General features: G+C 44.8%; 1 protein-coding gene and 1 pseudogene across 1 annotated transcript; one reads left to right on the forward strand and one right to left on the reverse strand.

Moving 5' to 3' along the window:
- The window catches only part of LOC138772585 (catenin alpha-1 pseudogene), a 719,716-nt pseudogene that overhangs the window by 459,423 nt on the left and 239,152 nt on the right, over window positions 1-21,141 (reverse strand).
- Window positions 6,495-12,891, forward strand: LOC138772226 (amine oxidase [copper-containing] 3-like). The gene is made up of 4 exons (XM_069952473.1): window positions 6,495-8,187; window positions 8,951-9,236; window positions 10,645-10,774; window positions 11,871-12,891. Exons 1-4 carry the CDS (start codon window positions 6,606-6,608, stop codon window positions 12,156-12,158), a joined length of 2,286 nt encoding a protein of 761 aa, XP_069808574.1. The 5' UTR covers window positions 6,495-6,605; the 3' UTR covers window positions 12,159-12,891.

A 21,141-nucleotide genomic window follows, 5' to 3' on the forward strand; every position in this document is an offset into this window, starting at 1 on the left:
ATAAAGGGAATCGTGTTCTCCTATTATCCCAGGCAGACCCAATTACATGGAAGCAGTGTCCTCTTATAGTAAGCCTGGGCTCACACTAGATGTACACAGCCGTATGTGCCGGGCCAGCGTCCATGTCACCAGCATTTCCCTCGGATGTTGGTTACGGCTGGTGGCAGCTGATAGGGGTCACTATAGATCCATTCAGTTCATCCACTATGGGATCATCCTTTCTTCTCTATGAATGTGATTTGTCTGTTTTACCTTTTGTTTGTAAGAATAAAGTTATTAATACATAATTTTATTAAATTTGATATCAATAAAGTTGAATTTTATTTCTCCTAAAGTGACTTGTGTACGTGTGATTGAAGAATCTTCCCTAGTTGAGTCTTAAAGGGAGATCTCTGGTGAAATATTTCTTTTTTCTTTCAAATCAACTGGTGTCAGAAAATTATACAGATGAGTAATAGTGACTTCTACTTCAAAATCTCCAGTCTTCGAGTACTTATCAGCTGCTGTATGTCCAGGAGAGGGATTCTATGGGGATTTGCTACTACTCTGGACAGTACCTGACATGGACAGAGGTGGCAGCAGAGAGCACTGTGTCAGACTGGAAAGAATACATTACTTCCTGCAGGACATACAGCAGCTGATAAGTTCTGGAAGAGTGGCTTTTTTCATCAGGAATCCACACACTGCATGGCCTTCCCAGGAATTTCTCCATCAGATTACAACACACTTCTCCTGCCCGGTCACCAGATTTATTGCCAATCAAACAATTACAGGAGCAGCTGAGACACCAGCTTTAACAACCTATGAATGTGCATGGTCTACAGAGCCGGCTGTAACATCTGTGGGCACTGCACTGCAGGATGCTGTACACAACCTGTATCCTCCATGCCCAACCACATCTCGTCTCGTATCCAGGCTAGAGGCGCCCAACAGGGCACTAGACCATTTAGATTGTAGTTTTCTCCGACAGATTTATCCTTTCACTATAAGGGTGCGTGCACACGACCTCTACGCGCGTATTCTGTAGTGTGCACGCACCCTCATAGTGTAAATATATATATATATATATATATACAGTGGTACCTTGGTTTAAGAGTAACTTGCTATAAGAGCATTACTTTGGTGTAAGAGCTCCCTGTACTGGGTGGGAAGGAGAGTGGGGGAGGGGCATGGTCTGCATAGCGGGGTCTACAGCCCTGTACTCTGACCCAGGAAGTCTCCCTAACCTTCCAAATCATAGCAGATCCACTTCAGGCTGGGGCTTGCATCAGGGGACAGGACGGTGGAGGTAATCTCTCCATAGCTGTAACCCCTCTCTCCCCGGACAGAGAGTGCTGCATGTATGTGCCCACATCTGCCCTGCTCATTCCTTCATGTTCCCTGCAGTGTGTGCCCGCCCTTGTGTTTCTCATTCTCTCCATTCCTACTATAATGTGCCTGCACTGACACTCAGCTATACACACTGCTGCTATAATGTGCCTGCACTGACACTCAGCTATACACACTGCTGCTATAATGTGCCTGCACTAACACTGAGCGATACACACTGCTGCTATAATATACCTGCACTTACACTCAGCTATACACACTGCTGCTATAATGTGTCTGCCCTCACACTCAGCCATTCACACTGCTGTATAGAGAAGTTTCTGTCACTGTCCTCCTGCACAGCTCTGTGATTCTCACTTCCTGATTGGTCCATGCTGAACACACCCCTTTCCCATTGCTGTCATGTGACCACACAGTCCTCTGACAGCAGCCCCGCTTCTCTATTCTAGTCTGTTGTACTACACTACTGCATTATGGGGATCTGCAGCTCCATCCTGTAGCTACAAACTGCTGCTGTGTTATCAGGTTTATGCAGTTACTATACATTATACACCACTTTCTCTATTTATCCACATTTAATATTACCTGTAATTTCTTTACTCTGCAGTTTAATTTGTTCAAACTGTATTTTATCTGTATGTACCGATATTAACCACCAGAGGGCAGCAAAGGGCTTTATTTTATTTTACAGTTTCTTTTCCATCTTTTCTATCCATGGTCTCCAACAAAAGTTTGTATTTAAAGTTGAAAGTTGTTTTGTGTTTGTTTGTTTTTTTTTTTACTTTTTTATATATCTTTTTTTTTTAACTTGTCAAAAAATATAAAAGATATATTTTTTATAGTTCACACTGCTGGGGCCAGTACAGGGAGCTTATATGAGAAGGTGTGAAACTTGTAAAGCAGATTAAAAAAAAATGCTGTGATAAATTGATCCTTAGAATGAAGGGACACAGCAGCAGGTAAAGTATAGGGCGTCTTCAGTGTTTTCCTGCAAAGTGACGCTGCCGGCCATCTGTAGCGCTGCCGGCCCTGATTAATAGATCTAGCATCACAGATGCATTTACACAGAAAGATTATCTGCCAAAGATTTGAAGCCAAAGCCAGGAATGGTTTTGAAAAGAGGAAAAATCTCAGGCTTTCCTTTATGACCCGATATCTGTTTATAATCTGTTTCTGGCTTTGGCTTCAAATCTTTGGCAGATAATCTGTCAGATAATATTTCTGTGTAAATGGACCCAAACATGGAGAAATTAAATGATTAGTGGTTCAAGAGCAATAGGTGGTCTGCAGTGGGTGGGTGGGTACCACGGTGCAGGAAAGAAACCAAACGGATCTCAGTAAAACATCTTTTTGAATTGATTTTCTGGTTAATTCCACCAGGGGGCAGCATACAATAACATCTAAAGATATGACACTCTGCTGTCTCTTAGCTGCAATTCATGCGACTGACAGACTCCACAAGGGGGCAGTATCTTCACATATAGAACTGTGATGCTCAAATGTCTCATTCCACATATCAGTCCCGGTTTTATATGACTTCCTATTGTGCATAGCTGAAGCTGAGTAATTTCTATATCCCTGATCCTTATTGCCCTATCCTACAGATCAGTAGATTACATTATTGTGAGAGACATTGGAGGTCAGCGTTGGGTTAAAATAACGATTGTTCATTGGAATTGCAGCCTGGGGCCTTGCACGTGTGAATGTGGAACAGATTGTACCATGGAATATAAAATACAATATGGAGGTCAAGTGTGTTGTAATATATAACAGTATTGAGTGGGTTATGGAGCCTGCAGTGAGACAGACACAATACATTAGCTCCAGGTTAGTTGTTACAGCTGTCGTAGATGGGGTTTTTTTTCTATGTATTTTCTAGAAATGGGTAAAACTGAAAACAAAATCTGTATTGTAACACATGCTGGTTTCAGTGCTTTAAGCCGTGGGGGAGGAAAAAGTTGTGCATGCTGCAGCTCAGCAGGGCATCTACCACAATTCAACTTGTAAGGAAAACTTGACTTTTGAAGCCAAAGCCAGGAACAGACTATAAACAGAAAAAAGGTTATACAGGACTGACTGAGATTTCTCTTCTTTTCATATCCATTCCTGGCTTTGACTTCAAACATCTGTCAGATAAATCTCTCTGTGATCAATGGGTGCTCACCTCCCAGCACCCCTGCTGATCAGCTGTTAAAGGGGTAGTCCCAGTTCCGGCTCCAGGGTTTTGTGGCCCCCTTGGGCGACAGAGGCTCAGCGGGCCCCTTTGTGGAGCAATTCTTGTGGCAACAGTAAAACAGTATGTGCCCCTCTGTGTAGCCCCCTTAAAGATGCCCCCCTCTGCCAGACAAACAGCTTATGGTGCCTTAACACAGAGAGATTTATCTGACAGATTTTTGAAGCCAAAGTCAGGGATGGATTTGAAGAGAGGAGAAATCTTAGTCTTTCCTTTATGACCTGTTCTCTGTGTATAGTCTGTTCCTGGCTTTGGCTTCAATAATCTGTATGTGTAAAGGCATCCTTAGAAACTTTGGGCCCTATTCCACAGTAACAATAATCAGCCAGATCGGCCCCATTTGGCCCAATTCGGGCGATTATCGTTCGGTGAAATAGAACGATCAGCCGATGATCGTGTCATCGGCTGATCGTTCATTTAGGGCCAGACCTAAAATCATCGTTCCCCCACCGCGCATCGCTACGGTTGAATAGCGGAGCGCGGCGGGCGACCGACGATTTGAGAAGAAGCAGCATCATCATCATACATTACCTGGCTGCAGGGCTTGTCCTCCGCTCCGTCTCCTTCCCTGGTCCCGCGCTCTATCTTCTGAATGGCCGGTCAGCTGACAGAGCGCTCAGCCAATCACAGGCCGGGACCGCCGCGGCCTGTGATTGGCTGAGTGTGGCCTGTAAGCTGACCGGCCATTCAGAAGATAGAGCGCGGGGGACCCGGGGAGGAGACGGAGCGGAGGACAAGCCCTGCAGCCAGGTAATGTATTGCTGCAAAGGCTGCAAGGACATTGGTAACGATGTCCCTGCAGCCCTCGCTCAACGATCATCGGTGCCTTGGAATAGGAATGTGCCCCTAAAGTTATGTCCTTTCTCTATGCCTGTAACTGCCCTTAATAAACTGTGTCACTGCCCCCCAGTAAACTGTCCCTGTCCCCCTAAATCAGTGTATGCCAACCAGTGGCTCTTCAGCTGTTGCCAAAATACCATTCCCATCAAGTCCTGCCAGCTGTGGATGATGGAAGTTGTAGTTTTGTAGTAATTGGAGAGTGACTGTCTGACTGACATGTTGGAGAACACTGGGAAATAAAGATTTACGACAGGGATGGGGAACCCTCGGCCCTCCAGCTGTTGCAAAACTACAATTCTCATCATGCCTGGACAGCAAAGTTTTGCATGATGGGAATTGTAGTTCTGCAACAGCTGGAGGGCCGAAGGTTCCCCATCCCCGATTTAGGAGGACACTTTTTTTAGTGGAATCAGTGTTCCCCAATAATTGGCTTTTCATCTGTTGCCAAACTATAACTCCCATTATGCCTTGCCAGTAGTGCATGGTGGGAGTGGGAGATTTTCAGTAACTGGAAAGTCACATGTTAGAGAACACAAGACTAATAAACAGTCCCCCAAAACACTGTTTCCCAACAAGTAACTCTTTAGTTGTTATCAAACTACAACTCCCATCATGTCCTGCCAGCAGTGCATGATTGGAGTTGTAGTTTTTCTGCAATTAAAAAGTTATATGTTAGAGAACACCACACTAAATATACAGTCCCATAAATCAGTGTTTCCCAACAAGTAACTCTTAAGCTGTTGCCAAAATACAACTCCCATCATGTCCTACTAACAGTACATGGTTGGAGTTGGAGTTTTGCAGCAATTGGAGAGTCACATGTTCTCTAAACACTACCCCACTCTCCCCCTTTGTACAGCTCCTTCTCCTGCCCAGGAGCTGAGCTGCTCTGCTACTCTGGCCTCCTCTAATCAGGTCTGGGCCAGAGAAGAAAGATGCAGGGAGTGCTGATCCACTGATCTGAAGCACAGAGGAGACACTGGCTGGCTGGCAGGGAGGTGAATGTTCTTTACCTTCAGCCAGTCTGAGTGAGGGATAAAAACAGCCCTGGGGGGACTGGGCCCCTAGGGATGCTGTGGGCTGGGTGCTGACGCCAGAACAGGGTACTCCAACTTACTTGTCAACTTATCAGCTGCTGTATGTCCTGCAGGAAGTGTTGTATTCTTTCCAGGCTGACACAGTGCTCTCTGCTGCCACCTCTGTCCATGTCCGGAACTGTCCAGAACAGGAGAGGTTTCCTATGGGGATTTGCTACTACTCTGGACAGTTCCTGACATGGACAGAGGTGGCAGCAGAGAGCACTGTGTCAGACTGGGAAAAATACACCACTTCCTGCAGGACATACAGCAGCTGATAAGTATGGGAAGATTTTATATTTTTAAATAGAAGTAAATTACAAATCCGTATAACTTTCTGTAACCATTTGATTTAAAAGAAAAAGATTTCCGCTAGAGTACCCCTTTAAGTGGACATGGAAGCATTGCAACCTCTCCATTCTTTACACGTGCTTATACCTGCTGCACTATTAGTAGCGGTGGTGCAAGATCCTACAACATTGTCCCATTCAGGTAAATTGGACCATAAAGCAGTATCATGTATTTTCGCTCTTAATAATACAGCAATGGCGGGTATAAAACTGGTATAAAAACTGAACACTGTAGCTTCAAAAGGAATCATTCCCTAGATTATCTATTATATAGGTCTATCCTGAGGATTCACTATCATGTTTCAAAGCCAGATAACCTCTTAAAGTATTTTTAAAATATTGTGAGAAAGTAAACAGTCCCTTTAAGTGATAGCTATATTCACTTACAATGAAAGTTCCCTGTTCTTGTTTATTTCCTGGCTTCTACTATAAAATGTTCGCATTACTACATGATGATGACAACTTGTTTGTTTCATTGGCAATCGTAGTAAATCTTCGCTCCAGTTCATCCTTGGTCTTTAACCCTGTAGATGGAAGTGACTGTAGAATCTGGGCTGGATCTTACAAGCTACTTGGGGGCTTCAGGGTTAAGGTGGCTCCAAAATAATCGTACTCTCTTCCTCAGCATCCAGTTCCTTGCCCCCTCCCAGTTTTCCAGTTTCCTTGCAGGATCCCAGTTAAATAGGCAGGAATGAGTGAAAGATATTCCTTCTGAGCCAAGGCAAAGGAGCTGCAACCCTAACACTGGAGGAGCTGAGGCTTTAATGCTGCGCAAACATGAATGTTAAGGTCGTCACCGCGCTCCTGATCCTGGCAGTCGCCACCATTTTGGCTTTGGTTTCTGTACTTTTATTTGGATCCAAAACAAAACCCTGCAGTTCTGGAAATCAGAGAACGCCGGCATCGAAGCACAATGACCAGAGCTTGGTGTTTGCAGACCTGACCCCTGAAGAACTTGATATAGTGGTGGAATTTCTTAAGAAGAACATCAAGGAGACATTTGTGGACATCTCCACTGCTAATCCTTCCTCCAACTGCATATATTCTGTGGAACTGCTGCCTCCTAGGAAACAAGATGCCTTATTGTACCTGGATAAGGGAGGACCCAAGCCCAAGAGAGAAGCTCTGGCTGTCGTATATTTTGGAAGTTATTCCACTCCTGAGATTAAGGAATACGTTGTGGGACCTCTTCCCAATCCGACATACAATAATGATGTCACCCTCCAGAAATACAAGGGCAAACTGCCTTATCATCGTAGACCAGCCATTGGCAGTGAGTACAATCAGATACGGCAGCACTTTCTTACCAAAGAGTACCCCAAGGCAAAAAGTTTCCTTAAGGAAGTATTGGGTTATGATGAGTCGGACAGTGAATATTTTTCGGCTTTGACCAGTGCTCCGAGAGGGTTTATATCTGGAGAGAGGAAAACCTGGTTTGGTATCTTCCTTAACACCCGGGGTAGTGGATATTTCCTAAATCCAACCGGGTTGGAGATTCTTATCAACCATGAGAACCTTGACCCGAATAAGTGGAAGGTGGAAAAGGTGTTTTATAACAATGTGTACTTTGAAAACCTTTCAGAACTGGAGGAGAAACACAAGAAGGGACAATTGAAGGTTGTTAAGATGAAAATGCCAGATCGTAAGGACGCCCTTGGCGCCATGAATCCTCCAAAAACCTCAGTCTCTGATATCCCTCTACAGTATGAACCACAAGGTGCTCGATACAGCGTCAAGAACAACCAGGTGCTGTTCCAACACTGGAGTTTTGCATTTGGGGTCAATGTGAACAGTGGACTCAGGTTATATGATATCAAGTTCAAGGGGGAAAGGATAGTCTACGAGCTTAGCATCCAAGAAGCTATATCAGTCTATGGGTCCAATGCTCCTACAGCAATGTCGACAAGGTACATGGATGGACACTTTGGTATTGGCCGTTCTGTCTTCCAGTTGGTTCGTGGTATTGACTGTCCTTATTCTGCCACCTTCATAGATACCCATTACTTGCTGGACTCGGACAGCTCGGTTCTTAACAAGGGATCCATCTGTATATTTGAACTCAACACTGGCATTCCTTTAAGACGTCACTTCTCGAGTCTTGGTTCTTCCTACTATGGGGGTTTGGCCAGTACCGTTTTGACCATAAGAACCATTGCCACCCTCGGAAATTACGATTATGTCTTTGACTTTATGTTCTATCAAAATGGAGCTATCGAGTCGAAAGTTTCTGCAACAGGATATATTAGCACGTCTTTCTACACGGAAGCAGGGCTACAACATGGGCATAGAGTGGGGCCTCATACCCTGGGGACCATCCATACACATTTTATAAATTATAAGGTGGACCTGGACGTTGGAGGTAAGTAAACCTCTATACTTATGAACTAAACTATATATATATATATATATATATATATATATATATATATATATATATATATATGTATACTGTAGGGATCCTTCAATGGTGCAGTGTAAAACCTCAGTCCTTACACGTATGATATCATTGTCCAATCTGAAGAACTAGTATAGTTGAAATGGGATACTCCAGTGAAATTACTGGTGTCAGAAAGTTATATAGATTTGTAATTTAATTTACCTAATTAAAAATCTCATCTTTCAGTATCAGCTGCTGTATGTCCTGCAGGAAGTGGTGTATTCTTTCCAGTCTGAGAAAGTGCTCTCTGCCGCCACCTCTGTCCATGTCAGGAACTGTCCACAAAAGTAGCAAATTCCCAGAGAAAACCTCTCCTGCTCTGGACAGTTCCTGACATGGACAGAGGTGGCAGCAGAGAGCACTGTGTCAGCATGGAAAGAATACATCACATCCTGCAATGCATACAGCAGCTGGTAAGTACTGGAAGACTTTTGCTGGAGTTCCCTTTACAGCTGTATTTCACACCTGAGGAACCATAGAAGGTGAATACTGAGAGTACTTGCTGTCTATCTATTGCACAGTTCAATGTATATTCAAGGAGATTCCTGTAAGCTGTTTCCCTAATCCTGTTTATTCTAGGACACTTGGCATGTGCAGAGCGAAAGTTACATGTCTCAGATGTATCCTCTGTCCTATACAATAGCCTGTGATCTCCTCTAAACCCTATGTAAATATTTGGTTCCAGGAATAAATAATTCTCTTGTTGCACTTGACATGGAGTTTGAAGATCTGACTGTTCCTTGGAATCCAGAACGGACATTGCAGCAAACTAGACTCATCAAGAAAGTTCTGGAGTCGGAGAACGAGGCAGCGTTTCTGCAGCACGGCCCCATGCCTCGCTACATACAGTTTGCCAGCAAGCAGAAGAATAAGTGGAATCATGAACGTGGCTACAGGATCCAGATAGTCAGCTTTGCAGGAGACTATCTACCAGAGAAGAGTTCTATCCACAACTCAATGAACTGGGCCAAGTAAGTGGAGTACAAATCTACTAAAATATTTGGCACTATGAATTGTTCCATGATAGATAGATAGATAGATAGTGTATTGAATTGAAATTATCTGCAAGTTTTCCTAGCTTTGGTGTTAAAGCTAAATTTTCATCTACCACTATCTGTCCACTCAAGATGATCCACACTGTTCCTGAAAGGTAAATCAAGGGTTCCGCTTTCTCTCTGACTATCTATCTAAAGCTCAAAATATAAATGGCAATAGGAGTACCGTCCAGCAGATATATAACTTTTTCTGTACTGCAGGATGGAAAATATTAAAGGGGTACTCCAGCGTGGGGGCTATTTTTTTGATCTGGCCGGGGAGGAGGTGGCTGAGAGAAAAGATGTCCACTCACCTCCCCGGTTCCAGTGGCGGGTCCCGTATCGCGGTGCTCCGGTTCCCCGTTCCCGTCCGCTTCCTGGTGTCTGACTCGGGCCCGAGAAATGACGTCTCAAGCCCGCTCAGCCAGTCAGTGACAGAGGCAGGATCTGAGCAGACTTGAAACGGATCCCGCCTCTGTTACTGGAACCAGGGAGGTGAGTGGATCTCTTTTCTCTCAGCCACTTCCTCCCAGACCAGATCAAAAAATAGCCCCCATGCTTGAGTACCCCTTTAAGGCATGGCAGTCAGAATTGGGCTCATGGCAGGAGTACACAAACCTACAAAAATGCCAGGGCACAACAACAAAAATAGAATCTTTATTCAGAATACATCTATTAAAATACACATACAGGGGGGAGTTTTATCAAACATGGCGTAAAGTGAAACTGGCTCAGTTGCCCCTAGCAACCAATCAGATTCCACCTTTCATTTTCCAAAGAGTCTGTGAGGAATGAAAAGTGGAATCTGATTGGTTGCTAGGGGCAACTGAGCCAGCTTAACTTTACACTCTGGGGGAGTTTTATCAAACATGGTGTAAAGTGAAACTGTCTCAGTTGCCCCTAGCAACCAATCAGATTCCACCTTTCATTCCTCACAGACTCTTTGGAAAATGAAAGGTGGAATCTGATTGGTTGCTAGGGGCAACTGAGCCAGTTTCACTTTACACCATGTTTGATAAATTTTCCTTCGCAGTGTACATATAAAAGGATAAAATCCGGAGCAACTAGTAGGACCAACCAGTACTGATAACCGATGGGAGTAACAATCAATATGGGCAGCCATAATAATAAAGTGGAGACATAACAAGTGATAAACACTAGATAAATGCTGGGATGGTGATGTATAGTTACTACTAATCACACTGTATAGAATGACATCATGATATTACCTCCAGAGTCTTGGCCTGGCCTGGCTTTATGACTTATTCATCCCTGACATTGTTAACTGTGAAAGCGATCTACTTAGGTCTGCTCCATTACAAACGTATCTTCTTGTGCCTTCTAGGTATAAGCTGGCCGTAACCAAACACAAGGAGGAAGAACAGGCCAGCAGCAACATTTATAACCAAAATGACCCATGGTCGCCCTCGGTCCAGTTCTCTAAGTTTATTGACAATGAAAATATTCAAGATCAGGTGAGTATTTAGGGACCTATAGCCACATCAGTGTTCCTTGGTGGCCTTTTCCTAATATGTTCTATATTGACAGATATAGGAGTGTCGTGGGGGAATACGACCCATTGACTTGATTGGGCAAAAACTCAAGGACGGGATGCAGTGGTGCCATACTGAATCAGCTCGGCATCGCTGTGTTTCCCACCTTATAAATGTCTCCAGGGATAACCCAAGCCCCGAAGACGGGTGTAAGCTCAGTGGGAGAGAGGGAGTAAAGCTATACTTTCTGCTTCTAAGGATCCCGGCCACCTGAGTGTGTCGCAGCCCAGGTTACCACTCTCAAAGCAGAGATTGGTGGTCGGGAACCTAAGCAACCACTGTCAACACTACAGGGACACCAAGGGGCCAAACTCCAAATGCAAAATTGCTTTCTTTTGCATTTACTATGACTTAACAAAAGTTTAGGTGATGGAAATACCCCTTTAATTCAGAGGTCCTCAACCTTTTGTAACCTATAGAACCGTATGTACCATCTGCATTGAAGGGGGAACGGTTACACAATACACTGTCCCTGGATTCCAGGCCTGTGTTATAATAAGCATACTACTACTATTGTATATACTGTGAATAAAGTGGTGATGCTGTGCTCAAAATAATAACTATAAGTAATATTGTTGGTAATAGAGCGTAACATAGATAACCAGACTAACCACATATAAATCACAGTGCAAGTTAATTGAGGGGTTTCATGTCAGCAAGAAGGTTAAAGGGAAACTGTCAGCAAGTTAAAAGAACCTAACTTACTTATATCTCCCTATAGCCATGGGGCACTGAGGATGAAGGTAAGTATCTTACCTTCATCCTCATGCTATTAAGAGTTTATTCTTTATGCTAATTAGGCAATTTGGTGCACTGGGGGTGGGACTACCCGATGGCCATCTTCACTGATATTCATTGGGTGGGGAGGATTGGCACACTGGGTATGGTAGTCCCGCCCCCAGTACACCAAACAACTAATTAGCATAAAGATTACACTCCTTATAGCACAGCAGAGATGGTTTCCCTTTAATACTCAGGCCTTTGATGTCAGCTTTAATAACTTCTATTTCCTCCTTAGGATTTGGTGGCTTGGATAACAGCCGGCTTCCTGCACATCCCTCACTCAGAGGACGTCCCCAACACAGTGACGGCAGGGAATGGGGTGGGCTTCTACCTAAGACCTTACAACTACTTCACTGAGGACCCTTCAGTCTTTTCCGAGGACTCTGTGTACTTTTTGCCGGATGATGACCTCACGTCGTGTAAAGTCAATCCTCTAGCCTGTTTATCTCAGACAGCCTCATGTGCTCCTAAAACACCATCTTTTACCTACAATGGGTTTGATAATACCTATATCATACTCTAGGATTGTTTCAGGCAGCTATAACCTAGGGGGTTTTGGTTTTTGAGGGTAAACTAATAATTGATGATGACCACTTTTCAGTAGAGATATCCACACATTGATGAAGGTCTCATCTTGGGTAGATACAATATCTACCTCTCCCCTCCATGTGTGAAAGGGTTTGGATCCTAACTATTAATAAATGCAGCTAAAGGTCAGCACTAGAGATGAGCCCATTAGAAATTAGAAGCATGCTTAGGTCTGTCTGACCCCAAGCGGGCAGCATTTGATTATCAGTATCTGAAGAAGTCAGATGTAGCCCTAAGGCTGCCTAGCTACAACCATAGGCCATAGGCTGTATCCATGTTTTATAGGACTCCCTGGGCTGCATCCAACTTCTTTAGCCACCGGTTTGGTTGGGTTGGGTTGGCTTCATTTGGATGGACCCTAGCGTGCTTGAGTTGTGCTCATCTCTAGACAGCACCTTGTACAGAGATTTGCAAAATATCAGAAAATCATGGTAAGGTAGATCAAGTCCTTTCAAAAAACTGGTAACCATCATTGTACTTGGCTGAAATGTCCAGTGTACGGTGCTGGGTTGTTGTCTCACCTGAATACATTTACTAACACTTCTATCGCCTGAATTACTCAGCACTAGAGATGAGCGAACCTGGAGCATGCTCGAGTCCATCCGAACCCGAACTTTCGGCATTTGATTAGCGGTGGCTGCTGAAGTTGGCTAAAGCCCTAAGGCTTTGTGGAAAACATGGATATAGTCATTGGCTGTATCCATGTTTTCCAGACAACCTTAGAGCTTTATCCAACTTCAGCAGCCCCCGCTAATCAAATGCCGAAAGTTCGGGTTGGGATGGACTCGAGCATGCTCGAGGTTCGCTCATCTCTACTCGGCACCATAGTAGAATGAATGGAAACATTCTGCAGCGCCTTCATCTTAGATCGGGATCACATCCCCGGCCAAGTCTCCAGTGAGATAAAGCTAAATTGGTGCAAAATTGGTGAAAAAAAAAAGGAAAACAAATGCTGAACTGAGCAATAAAGATATAAGAGATATTATAAGTCTGTATATTTCCAATTGCCAAATAAAAAGAATTTACCAACAATGGTTTTATTTTTTTCTTTGATCAATATTTGCAATTAGTGAAATCTAGAGGGCCCATCATTGGCTGAATAGGTAGCCCCTGTTAAAGGGCCAGCGATCAGTGACAGGACGAGAAAAAGCTCATTGGTTCATTGCATCTTATGTCTGGCCAATAAAATCATCATTATTGGTCGTATATCACCCATCATGTAAATGGGATGTGCGGCCAACAATGATGTATATAACGGGCCACATGAACAATCCAGCTATTGTTCACATGACCTGGCCTCATGATTGCTGAGGCTTAAGAAAACAAGGGGTGATCATTAAGATTGACTGGTTATCTGGAGCCTGCCCACCTGAGTGAAAAGAGTCTAAAGTATTCTGCAATGTCCAGGGTTAAAGTGGTGCCAATGCTGGCCCCTAGACACTGTTAAAAGAGAACTCCAGGAAGAGGTAAAAAAATGAAACTTCTGCAGAAGCATAAAGCATTACTTACCTGTCTATCCCAGTTTTAAAACTACCAAAAATCCATTTGTTTTGGGGGGGTTTGTCCCGTTTTGTGTAACTGCCCTTCCTGGTTGAGCAGTTGTACACAGTACTACAGGTTCCAGAATGCAATGCTTTCCCTCAGCCGTTCCATCACAGTCCCCCACCCTGCCTATTCCCCGCCCAAATCTGTTGCAGAACATTTAGGCTGTGTTTACACATTGCAGTTTCATTGTGTTACTGAATTATTTGCAGTACTCTATCATGTCATTGTGGTCCCACCCCCACAGCACGCTGTATTCTCTACCTGTAACACTACACAGCACGCTGTATTCTCTACCTGTAAAACCACACAGCACACTGTATTCTCTACCTGTAACACCACACAGCACACTGTATTCTCTACCTGTAACACCACACAGCACACTGTATTCTCTACCTGTAACACCACACAGCACGCTGTATTCTCTACCTGTAACACCACACAGCACGCTGTATTCTCTACCTGTAACACCACACAGCCCACTGTATTCTCTACCTGTAACACCACACAGCACGCTGTATTCTCTACCTGTAACACCATACAGCACACTGTATTCTCTACCTGTAACACCACACAGCATGCTGTATTCTTTACCTGTAACACCACACAGCACGCTGTATTCTCTACCTGTAACACCACACAACACGCTATATTCTCTACCTGTAACACTACACAGCACGCTGTATTCTCTACCTGTAACACCACACAGCACACTGTATTCTCTACCTGTAACACCACACAGCACACTGTATTCTCTACCTGTAACACCACACAGCACGCTGTATTCTCTACCTGTAACACCACACAGCACGCTGTATTCTCTACCTGTAACACCACACAGCCCGCTGTATTCTCTACCTGTAACACCACACAGCACGCTGTATTCTCTACCTGTAACACCATACAGCACACTGTATTCTCTACCTGTAACACCACACAGCATGCTGTATTCTTTACCTGTAACACCACACAGCACGCTCTACCTGTAACACCACACAACACGCTGTATTCTCTACCTGTAACACTACACAGCACGCTGTATTCTCTACCTGTAACACCACACAGCACGCTGTATTCTCTACCTGTAACACCACACAGCACACTGTATTCTCTACCTGTAACACCACACAGCACGCTGTATTCTCTACCTGTAACACCACACAGCACGCTCTACCTGTAACACCACACAACACGCTGTATTCTCTACCTATAACACCACACAGCACACTGTATTCTCTACCTGTAACACTACACAGCACGCTGTATTCTCTACCTGTAACACCACACAGCACACTGTATTCTCTACCTGTTACACCATACAGCACGCTGTATTCTCTACCTGTAACACCACACAGCACCCTGTATTCTCTACCTGTAACACCACACAGCACTCTGTATTCTCTACCTGTAACACCACACAGCACACTGTATTCTCTACCTGTAAAACCACACAGCACACTGTATTCTCTGGCTGTAACATCACACAGCACGCTGTATTCTCTACCTGTAACACCACACAGCACGCTGTATTCTCTACCTGTAACACCACACAGCCCGCTGTATTCTCTACCTGTAACACCACACAGCCCGCTGTATTCTCTACCTGTAACACCACACAGCACTGTATTCTCTACCTGTAACACCACACAGCACACTGTATTCTCTACCTGTAACACCACACAGCACATTGTATTCTCTACCTGTACCACCACACAGCACTGTATTCTTTCCCTGTAACACCACACAGCATGCTGTATTCTCTACCTGTAACACCACACAGCACTGTATTCTCTACCTGTAACACCACGCTGTATTCTCTTCCTGTAACACCACACAGCACACTGTATTCTCTACCTGTAACAGCACTGTATTCTCTACCTGCAACACCACACAGCACATTGTATTCTCTACCTGTAACACCACACAGCACGCTGTATTCTCTACCTGTAACACCACACAGCACGCTGTATTCTCTACCTGGAACACCACACAGCATGCTGTATTCTCTACCTGTAACACCACACAGCGCTGTATTCTCTACCTGTAACATCACACAGCACTGTATTCTCTACCTGTAATACCACACAGCACACTGTATTCTCTACCTGTAACACCACACAGCACACTGTATTCTCTACCTGTAACACCACACAGCACGCTGTATTCTCTACCTGTAACACCACACAACACGCTGTATTCTCTACCTGTAACACCACACAGCACACTGTATTCTCTACCTGTAACACCATACAGCACGCTGTATTCTCTACCTGTAACACCACACAGCACACTGTATTCTCTACCTGTAACACCACACAGCACGCTGTATTCTCTACCTGTAACACCACACAGCACGCTCTACCTGTAACACCACACAACACGCTGTATTCTCTACCTGTAACACCACACAGCACACTGTATTCTCTACCTGTAACACTACACAGCACGCTGTATTCTCTACCTGTAACACCACACAGCACACTGTATTCTCTACCTGTAACACCATACAGCACGCTGTATTCTCTACCTGTAACACCACACAGCACCCTGTATTCTCTACCTGTAACACCACACAGCACTCTGTATTCTCTACCTGTAACACCACACAGCACACTGTATTCTCTACCTGTAACACCACACAGCACACTGTATTCTCTGGCTGTAACATCACACAGCACGCTGTATTCTCTACCTGTAACACCACACAGCACGCTGTATTCTCTACCTGTAACACCACACAGCCCGCTGTATTCTCTACCTGTAACACCACATAGCCCGCTGTATTCTCTACCTGTTACACCACACAGCACTGTATTCTCTACCTGTAACACCACACAGCACACTGTATTCTCTACCTGTAACACCACACAGCACATTGTATTCTCTACCTGTAACACCACACAGCACATTGTATTCTCTACCTGTAACACCACACAGCACTGTATTCTTTCCCTGTAACACCACACAGCATGCTGTATTCTCTACCTGTAACACCACACAGCACTGTATTCTCTACCTGTAACACCACGCTGTATTCTCTTCCTGTAACACCACACAGCACACTGTATTCTCTACCTGTAACAGCACTGTATTCTCTACCCTGTAACACCACACAGCACGCTGTATTCTCTACCCTGTAACACCACACAGCACACTGTATTCTCTACCTGTAACACCACACAGCACACTGTATTCTCTACCTGTAACACCAGACAGCACACTGTATTCTCTACCTGTAACACCACACAGCACGCTGTATTCTCTACCTGTAACACCACACAGCACACTGTATTCTCTACCTGTAACACCACACAGCACACTGTATTCTCTACCTGTAACACCATACAGCACGCTGTATTCTCTACCTGTAACACCACACAGCACACTGTATTCTCTACCTGTAACACCACACAGCACACTGTATTCTCTGGCTGTAACATTACACAGCACGCTTTATTCTCTGCCTGTAACACCACACAACACACTGTATTCTCTACCTGTAACACCACACAGCACACTGTATTCTCTGGCTGTAACATCACACAGCACGCTGTATTCTCTACCTGTAACACCACACAGCACTGTATTCTCTACCTGTAACACCACACAGCCCGCTGTATTCTCTTCCTGTAACACCACACAGCACACTGTATTCTCTACCTGTAACAGCACTGTATTCTCTACCTGCAACACCACACAGCACATTGTATTCTCTACCTGTAACACCACACAGCACGCTGTATTCTCTACCTGTAACACCACACAGCACTGTATTCTCTACCTGTAACACCACACAGCACGCTGTATTCTCCACCTGTAACACCACACAGCACACTGTATTCTCTACCTGTAACACCACACAGCACGCTGTATTCTCTACCTGTAACACCACACAGCCCGCTGTATTCTCTTCCTGTAACACCACACAGCCCGCTGTATTCTCTACCTGTAACACCACACAGCACTGTATTCTCTACCTGTAACACCACACAGCACACTGTATTCTCTACCTGTAACACCATACAGCCCGCTGTATTCTCTACCTGTAACACCACACAGCCCGCTGTATTCTCTTCCTGTAACACCACACAGCACACTGTATTCTCTACCTGTAACAGCACTGTATTCTCTACCTGCAACACCACACAGCACATTGTATTCTCTACCTGTAACACCACACAGCACACTGTATTCTCTACCTGTAACACCACACAGCACACTGTATTCTCTACCTGTAACACCACACTGTATTCTCTACCTGTAACACCACACAGCATGCTGTATTCTCTACCTGTAACACCACACAGCACGCTGTATTCTCTACCTGTAACACCACACAGCACACTGTATTCTCTACCTGTAACACCACACAGCACGCTGTATTCTCTACCTGTAACACCACACAGCACACTGTATTCTCTACCTGTAACACCACACAGCACGCTGTATCCTCTCCCTGTAACACCACACAGCATGCTGTATTCTCTACCTGGAACACCACACAGCACGCTGTATTCTCTACCCTGTAACACCACACAGCACACTGTATTCTCTACCTGTAACACCAGACAGCACACTGTATTCTCTACCTGTAACACCACACAGCACTGTATTCTCTACCTGTAACACCACACAGCACACTGTATTCTCTACCTGTAACACCACACAGCACACTGTATTCTCTACCTGTAACACCACACTGTATTCTCTACCTGTAACACCACACAGCACGCTGTATTCTCTACCTGTAACACCACACAGCACACTGTATTCTCTACCTGTAACACCACACTGTATTCTCTACCTGTAACACCACACAGCACGCTGTATTCTCTACATGTAACACCACACAGCACACTGTATTCTCTACCTGTAACACCACACAGCACACTGTATTCTCTACCTGTAACACCACACTGTATTCTCTACCTGTAACACCACACAGCACGCTGTATTCTCTACCTGTAACACCACACAGCACGCTGTATTCTCTACCTGTAACACCACACAGCATGCTGTATTCTCTACCTGTAACACCACACAGCACACTGTATTCTCTACCTGTAACACCACACAGCACGCTGTATTCTCTACCTGTAACACCACACAGCACACTGTATTCTCTACCTGTAACACCAAACAGCATGCTGTATTCTCTACCTGTATCGTCACACAGTACGCTGTATTCTCTACCTGTAACACCACACAGCACTGTATTCTCTTCCTGTAACACCACACAGCATGCTGTATTCTCTTCATGTAACACCACACAGCACACTGTATTCTCTACCTGTAACACCATACAGCACGCTGTATTCTCTACCTGTAACACCACACAGCACACTGTATTCTCTACCTGTAACACCACACAGCACACTGTATTCTCTGGCTGTAACATCACACAGCACGCTTTATTCTCTGCCTGTAACACCACACAGCACACTGTATTCTCTACCTGTAACACCACACAGCACACTGTATTCTCTGGCTGTAACATCACACAGCACTGTATTCTCTACCTGTAACACCACACAGCCCGCTGTATTCTCTTCCTGTAACACCACACAGCACACTGTATTCTCTACCTGTAACACCATACAGCACGCTGTATTCTCTACCTGTAACACCACACAGCACGCTGTATTCTCTACCTGCAACACCACACAGCACATTGTATTCTCTACCTGTAACACCACACAGCACGCTGTATTCTCTACCTGTAACACCACACAGCACTGTATCCTCTACCTGTAACACCACACAGCACGCTGTATTCTCCACCTGTAACACCACACAGCACACTGTATTCTCTACCTGTAACACCACACAGCACGCTGTATTCTCTACCTGTAACACCACACAGCCCGCTGTATTCTCTACCTGTAACACCACACAGCCCGCTGTATTCTCTACCTGTAACACCACACAGCACTGTATTCTCTACCTGTAACACCACACAGCACACTGTATTCTCTACCTGTAACACCATACAGCCCGCTGTATTCTCTACCTGTAACACCACACAGCCCGCTGTATTCTCTTCCTGTAACACCACACAGCACACTGTATTCTCTACCTGTAACAGCACTGTATTCTCTACCTGCAACACCACACAGCACATTGTATTCTCTACCTGTAACACCACACAGCACACTGTATTCTCTACCTGTAACACCACACAGCACACTGTATTCTCTACCTGTAACACCACACTGTATTCTCTACCTGTAACACCACACAGCATGCTGTATTCTCTACCTGTAACACCACACAGCACGCTGTATTCTCTACCTGTAACACCACACAGCATGCTGTATTCTCTACCTGTAACACCACACAGCACACTGTATTCTCTACCTGTAACACCACACAGCACGCTGTATTCTCTACCTGTAACACCACACAGCACGCTGTATCCTCTCCCTGTAACACCACACAGCATGCTGTATTCTCTACCTGGAACACCACACAGCACGCTGTATTCTCTACCCTGTAACACCACACAGCACACTGTATTCTCTACCTGTAACACCACACAGCACGCTGTATTCTCTACCTGTAACACCACACAGCACACTGTATTCTCTACCTGTAACACCAGACAGCACACTGTATTCTCTACCTGTAACACCACACAGCACTGTATTCTCTACCTGTAACACCACACAGCACACTGTATTCTCTACCTGTAACACCACACAGCACACTGTATTCTCTACCTGTAACACCACACTGTATTCTTTACCTGTAACACCACACAGCACGCTGTATTCTCTACCTGTAACACCACACAGCACACTGTATTCTCTACCTGTAACACCACACAGCACACTGTATTCTCAACCTGTAACACCACACAGCACACTATATTCTCTACCTGTAACACCACACAGCACACTGTATTCTCTACCTGTAACACCACACAGCACACTGTATTCTCTACCTGTAACACCACACAGCACGCTGTATTCTCTACCTGTAACACCACACAGCACACTGTATTCTCTACCTGTAACACCACACAGCATGCTGTATTCTTTACCTGTAACACCACACAGCACGCTGTATTCTCTACCTGTAACACCACACAACACGCTATATTCTCTACCTGTAACACTACACAGCACGCTGTATTCTCTACCTGTAACACCACACAGCACACTGTATTCTCTACCTGTAACACCACACAGCACGCTGTATTCTCTACCTGTAACACCATACAGCACACTGTATTCTCTACCTGTAACACCACACAGCATGCTGTATTCTTTACCTGTAACACCACACAGCACGCTGTATTCTCTACCTGTAACACCACACAACACGCTATATTCTCTACCTGTAACACTACACAGCACGCTGTATTCTCTACCTGT

The sequence above is a fragment of the Dendropsophus ebraccatus genome, chromosome 14, assembly GCF_027789765.1.
Source record: "Dendropsophus ebraccatus isolate aDenEbr1 chromosome 14, aDenEbr1.pat, whole genome shotgun sequence".
In the NCBI taxonomy this organism is placed as follows: domain Eukaryota; kingdom Metazoa; phylum Chordata; class Amphibia; order Anura; family Hylidae; genus Dendropsophus; species Dendropsophus ebraccatus.

Bases quoted from the DNA above. Each gene is read 5' to 3' on its own strand.
- LOC138772226 (XM_069952473.1), top strand. From the start codon at position 6,606: ATGAATGTTAAGGTCGTCACCGCGCTCCTGATCCTGGCAGTCGCCACC. The intron at 8,188-8,950 runs GTAAGTAAACCT...ATTTGGTTCCAG, and splicing joins GGTGGACCTGGACGTTGGAG to GAATAAATAATTCTCTTGTT. The intron at 9,237-10,644 runs GTAAGTGGAGTA...TGTGCCTTCTAG, and splicing joins AACTCAATGAACTGGGCCAA to GTATAAGCTGGCCGTAACCA.